Genomic DNA, 4,915 nt, shown 5'->3' with positions numbered 1-4,915 from the left:
ACACACACACACACACACACACACACACAATAACACACACAATCCTGAATGATTATCTGTCCACCTTTCAGGGTTTGGATCCGTCCGACACTCAGGGAACAGCCGGTTCTGTTGGTGTAGAGCAGCAGCACCTGCAGCCTGTCTCACCCTCTCTTCTCCTGTCTGTCTCTCAGGTGTTCATGGGGAACCTGCAGGTGGACCTGGGATTGGTTCAGTACGACAGTGACTCTCTGCTGTCTCCCGTCCCATTGGCTGCTCAGATCGGTTTGGGGGCAGGAGCAGCTGTCATCATCCTATCGGTGCTGGTCGTCATCCTCATGTACAGGTAGGTACCTGCACTGCCTGTGCGTCCCGTACAGTACTACCCCCCGTCGGTTGTTGGTCCGAATACACGTCTGCCCCCACCCCATCTGACCGACCGACCGACCGACCGACCGACCGACCGACCGACCGAATATTCAGATAGTCACCACTAAATGGGCTCGAATATCAGAATACAAGAAATCGCTGTTTGGAACAGCCGTAGTTGTTGATCAGCTGTTTCTTTGGTTCTGTGCAGGAGGAAAAGTAAACAAGCTCTCAGAGATTATAAGAAGGTTTTGCTGCAGTTGGAAACTCTGGAGATCAACGTAGGAGATCAGTGCCGCAAAGAGTTCACAGGTAAACAAAGTGAAACTGAAGAAACGTGGTGTCTCCAGCTCCCAGCCTCACTGCAGGAATGGGCCGGAGTTCTGCTGAGCCACTCAGATGTTGAAACTTCAATGTTCCTGAACAGCTGCTCCGCTTCTGTGACCGCTTCCATATTTACGTCTTCTTCTCCTCCTGCAGACCTGATGACAGAGATGATGGACCTGAGCAGTGATGTTGGAGGACCAGGACTCCCCCTGCTGGACTACAGGACTTATGCAGAGAGGGTGTTCTTCCCCGGGCAGCAGGTGGCACCGCTGAGCCGCCAGCTGGACCTGCCAGAGTCCCGGAGGCAGACGGTGGAACAGGGTCTCCAGCAGCTGAACAACCTGCTCAACAACAGACTCTTCCTCACCAGGGTGGGCATGGGCGAGGCTTCAGGTGACAGGTCAGGTCAGGTGACACCTGGACGTACAGGTGACATTGTTCTCTGTGTTTCAGTTCATCCACACTCTGGAGGCTCAGCAGGGCTTCTCTCAGAGGGACCGAGGCTACGTGGCCAGCCTGCTCACCATGGCTCTGCACGACAAGCTCGAGTACTTCACCGAGGTCATGAAGAGTCTGCTGCAGGACCTGGTGCAGCAGTACGTGGCCAAGAACCCCAAACTCATGCTGCGCCGGTACGTAACAGAACCACCCATTTCAAGAACCAACACAAGACAAAACCACCATCAGGACCTTTTATAGAACCAGCAATTGAAAAAATTACCTTCAGGTGCATCTGAAGAACCGACGCCCCAAATAAGACATGTTGCAGTAAACAGCCTTGTCCACCAGAGGGCAGTCGTGATGCATTTGCTGTCCAGTCACATCTGCATGTGAGCTTCCAGTATGACATCCAGGGAACGAGTCTGTGCTTGAGGGAGGGTTTGATGTCTGAAGGGACATTCGCCATCCAAAGGAGAATCTGGCATCTGATGGAAGGCTGAGCAGCTAAAGTCTGCAAGGCCTCCAAGCCGTTAAGATTTACTGTCGGAGCTGAAACCAGGACAAATGACGGCGGCTTGTTCAGTCTTTTATTTATAGAGACCCACAAAAGCATCTTTAAATGATTTATTGCTGCTGTTATGTCGGCCTGCTTCTAGTTTATGATGCTGAACATAAAAAGATTCAGCTCACAGAAATACACTGAATTACTGCTGCTCAGGGTGCTTTGTGTGGCTTTATTCACAGCTATTTCTAATAAAAGACACTTGGAACCGGACTTCAGGTGTTTGGTTCTGCCTCAGAGCTACACTGTGCTGCTGTTGTGTTTCGGCCACGACGCTCTCAGAGAAGAGCTTCAATCTGAAACTTGGTTAAATAAAGCTGAAGTTACAGAAAGTCAGACTTCATCTTCTGTCCATGCTGTTTTTCAGCACAGAGACAGTTGTTGAGAAGATGCTGACCAACTGGATGTCCATCTGCCTCTACTCCTTCCTGAAGGTACCTGTCTGCCTGTTCTTATGTTCCTGTCTGTCTGCCTGCTGCCTGTCTTACCTGTGTCACCTGTCTGACAGGAGGTGGCGGGGGAGCCTCTCTACATGCTCTACAGAGCCATAAAGTACCAGGTGGACAAAGGGCCGGTGGACGCCGTGACAGGAAAAGCCAAGCGGACGCTGAACGACAGTCACCTGCTGCGAGAGGACATCGACTACTGTGCCATGGTACCCATGGCAACGCACGTCTCATCTGTCGGCATCACTCAGTTGTCCACAATTGGACAAGCACAGCTCTTTATCATCTCACCTGCCTCACCTATCTGTACCTGTCTCACATCTTCATACCTGTGTCACCTCTCTGTATCTGTCTCACCTTTTCGTACCTGTCTGTTTCTCTCAGACTCTGACAGTGTTGGTAAAGAACGGCGTTGAGGTCCAGCCATGTCCTGTCAAAGTGCTCGACACCGACACCATCACACAGGTAGGTGTCTGTCTGTCTGTCTGTTCCTCACCTGTATACCTGCCTCTCACCTACCTGTCTGTCTGCCTTTGTGAAGGTGAAGGACAAGATCCTGGATCAGGTGTACAGGGGAGCTGCGTTCTCTCAAAGACCTGCAGCCGACAGTCTGGACCTTGGTACTCACCTGTCTGACCTTTCTCACCTGTCTTACTTGTCTGTGGTTTGACAGACAGTTCATACTCGCCCGTCTCTCTTTCTGCTCACAGAATGGCGTTCAGGTCAGGCGGGTCACCTGACCCTGTCGGATGATGATGTCACAGCGGTGGTTCAGGGTCGCTGGAAACGACTCAACACTCTGCAGCACTACAAGGTACCAACAGCTGACCAATCACAGCACGTCCTCCTCTGCCCCGCCCCCTGTTCTCCACCCTCTTGTTCACCTGTTCTTACCCTCTGCAGGTTCCAGATGGAGCCACAGTTGCTCTGATTCCTCGTTCTCAGAGTTCAGGGGGAGTTGGAGTCAACCAGGTGTTCCAGACAGGAGAGAGTAAGAACACAGCAACAATCCTGACCATACAGAACCATGTGGACCCATCTAGAACATTCAGAGTATCACACAAACAGAACTACTGAGAACATGATGAACTAGCACAGACAAAGAAGAACAGATTTAAGCTTAAACGAGCACTGTGGAACATCTGAAACTGAGAACCATTTAAAACAGCTAGAAAATCTAGAACCCCAAACAATTCACACACGGCCCACTAGAACCTCTGGAGCTCATCGCCAACACAGAGACAGCCACCTGGCAAATCCTAAACGGAATGGCAATGGAAGAACAACAACATAGAACATCTAGAACACCTAGAATTAGAATACACTAGCAGACACTGGATCTTGAAAATCAACTACATAGAACAGCACAGAACCACCGAGACCGTCTAGATCGGACCGCAGCTGAAACACAATCAGCTGGAAAATCATGAACTCAAATTTTATACAAGAATAGCAATGTAGAATATCTAGAACACCTAGAATTCAGAAGAAACAGAAAATGTAGAAGCTCTAGAACCCAGAACAACCCATGGAGAACCATGTCTGATCTAGAACCGTGTGACAATTCAAACAGAATCTCATTTAAACTGTAGAGCTCTGGTCTGAAGAGAGCTAGAACTGACAGTTCTGTTGTTCGGATGCAAGGCTTTGCGGCGTCTTTCACTGGTCGTCATGGTGACCGCCTATGTGTGGTTTCCATAGAAACACCGATGCTGGAGGGGGAGGAGGAGGAGGGACTGCGTCTGTGGCACCTGGTGAAGAGCAGCGAAGATCCTGAAATCCCCAAACACAGGAAGAGCAGCATGAGGGAGCGAGAGCGGGCCAAGGCCATACCTGAGATCTACCTGACCAGGCTGCTGTCCATGAAGGTAACACACACCCAAGACCTACCTGTCCGCCTTTCATCCATCTGTCTCTCACCTGTCTGCCTCCCACCTGTCTGTCTGTCTGTCTGTAGGGGACGTTGCAGAAGTTTGTGGACGACGTCTTCGTGGCAATCCTCAGTACGAAACGTCCTCCTCCAATCGCCGTCAGGTTTTTCTTCGACTTCCTGGATGACATGGCCGAGAAACACGGAATCGACGACCCGGAGACCGTCCACATCTGGAAGACCAACAGGTGAGACACACCTGGACACCTGACAGAGACGGCCTCTCTCTCACACCTGTCTGTCTGACCTGTCTGTCTCTCTCCAGTCTCCCTCTCAGGTTCTGGGTGAACATCTTGAAGAACCCTCAGTTTGTTTTGGACGTTCAGGTGACCGACAGCATCGATGCCGTCCTGTCGGTCATCGCTCAGACGTTCATCGACTCCTGCACCACCTCGGAGCACAAAGTGGGCCGGGTATGACCTGTCTGTCTGTCTGTCTGTCTGTCTGTCTGTCTGTGTGCTTTAGTCATGTGACCTGACGGTATCTCTGTGTCCAATCAGGACTCTCCTGTCAACAAGCTGCTGTACGCCAGAGAGATACCCCGATACAAGCAGCTGGTGGAGAGGTGGGACAACTACACTACTCACACAACATGTCAAGTTCTGTTACCATGGAAACACTGCTGTACAGTCACCATAGCAACCAGACTGTCTGTAAACAGTGGCTGCAGTACGAATGTGACCCAGTATAACCAGTGTGTGTGTGTGTGTGTGCAGGTACTACAGTGACATCCACAGCGCTGCCTCAGGCTGTTATCAGGAGATGAACTCGACTCTGACTGAACTGTCCGGGGTCAGTGAACAAACACTCACCTGCACTGGAGACATAATAATACTGTCTGTCTGTCTGTCTGTCTGTCTG

General features: G+C 50.8%; 1 protein-coding gene across 1 annotated transcript in view; it reads left to right on the top strand.

The window, feature by feature from the left end:
- Positions 1 to 4,915, top strand: part of plxnb3 (plexin B3) — a 55,178-nt gene that overhangs the window by 45,559 nt on the left and 4,704 nt on the right. Inside the window, exons 19-33 of the mRNA XM_008295239.1 lie at positions 172 to 325; positions 560 to 660; positions 829 to 1,046; positions 1,129 to 1,307; positions 2,046 to 2,112; positions 2,187 to 2,333; positions 2,509 to 2,589; positions 2,666 to 2,744; positions 2,835 to 2,938; positions 3,028 to 3,115; positions 3,826 to 3,992; positions 4,082 to 4,242; positions 4,320 to 4,467; positions 4,555 to 4,619; positions 4,771 to 4,846. Of these exons, the coding sequence (XP_008293461.1) occupies positions 172 to 325; positions 560 to 660; positions 829 to 1,046; positions 1,129 to 1,307; positions 2,046 to 2,112; positions 2,187 to 2,333; positions 2,509 to 2,589; positions 2,666 to 2,744; positions 2,835 to 2,938; positions 3,028 to 3,115; positions 3,826 to 3,992; positions 4,082 to 4,242; positions 4,320 to 4,467; positions 4,555 to 4,619; positions 4,771 to 4,846 (1,835 nt within the window). The remainder of the gene's footprint in view (positions 1 to 171; positions 326 to 559; positions 661 to 828; positions 1,047 to 1,128; positions 1,308 to 2,045; positions 2,113 to 2,186; positions 2,334 to 2,508; positions 2,590 to 2,665; positions 2,745 to 2,834; positions 2,939 to 3,027; positions 3,116 to 3,825; positions 3,993 to 4,081; positions 4,243 to 4,319; positions 4,468 to 4,554; positions 4,620 to 4,770; positions 4,847 to 4,915) is intronic.

The sequence above is a fragment of the Stegastes partitus genome, unplaced genomic scaffold (genome assembly GCF_000690725.1).
Source record: "Stegastes partitus isolate 25-593 unplaced genomic scaffold, Stegastes_partitus-1.0.2 Scaffold1033, whole genome shotgun sequence".
In the NCBI taxonomy this organism is placed as follows: domain Eukaryota; kingdom Metazoa; phylum Chordata; class Actinopteri; family Pomacentridae; genus Stegastes; species Stegastes partitus.
Note: the sequence above shows the minus strand (reverse complement) of the source record. Positions and strands in the feature narration are given on the sequence as shown.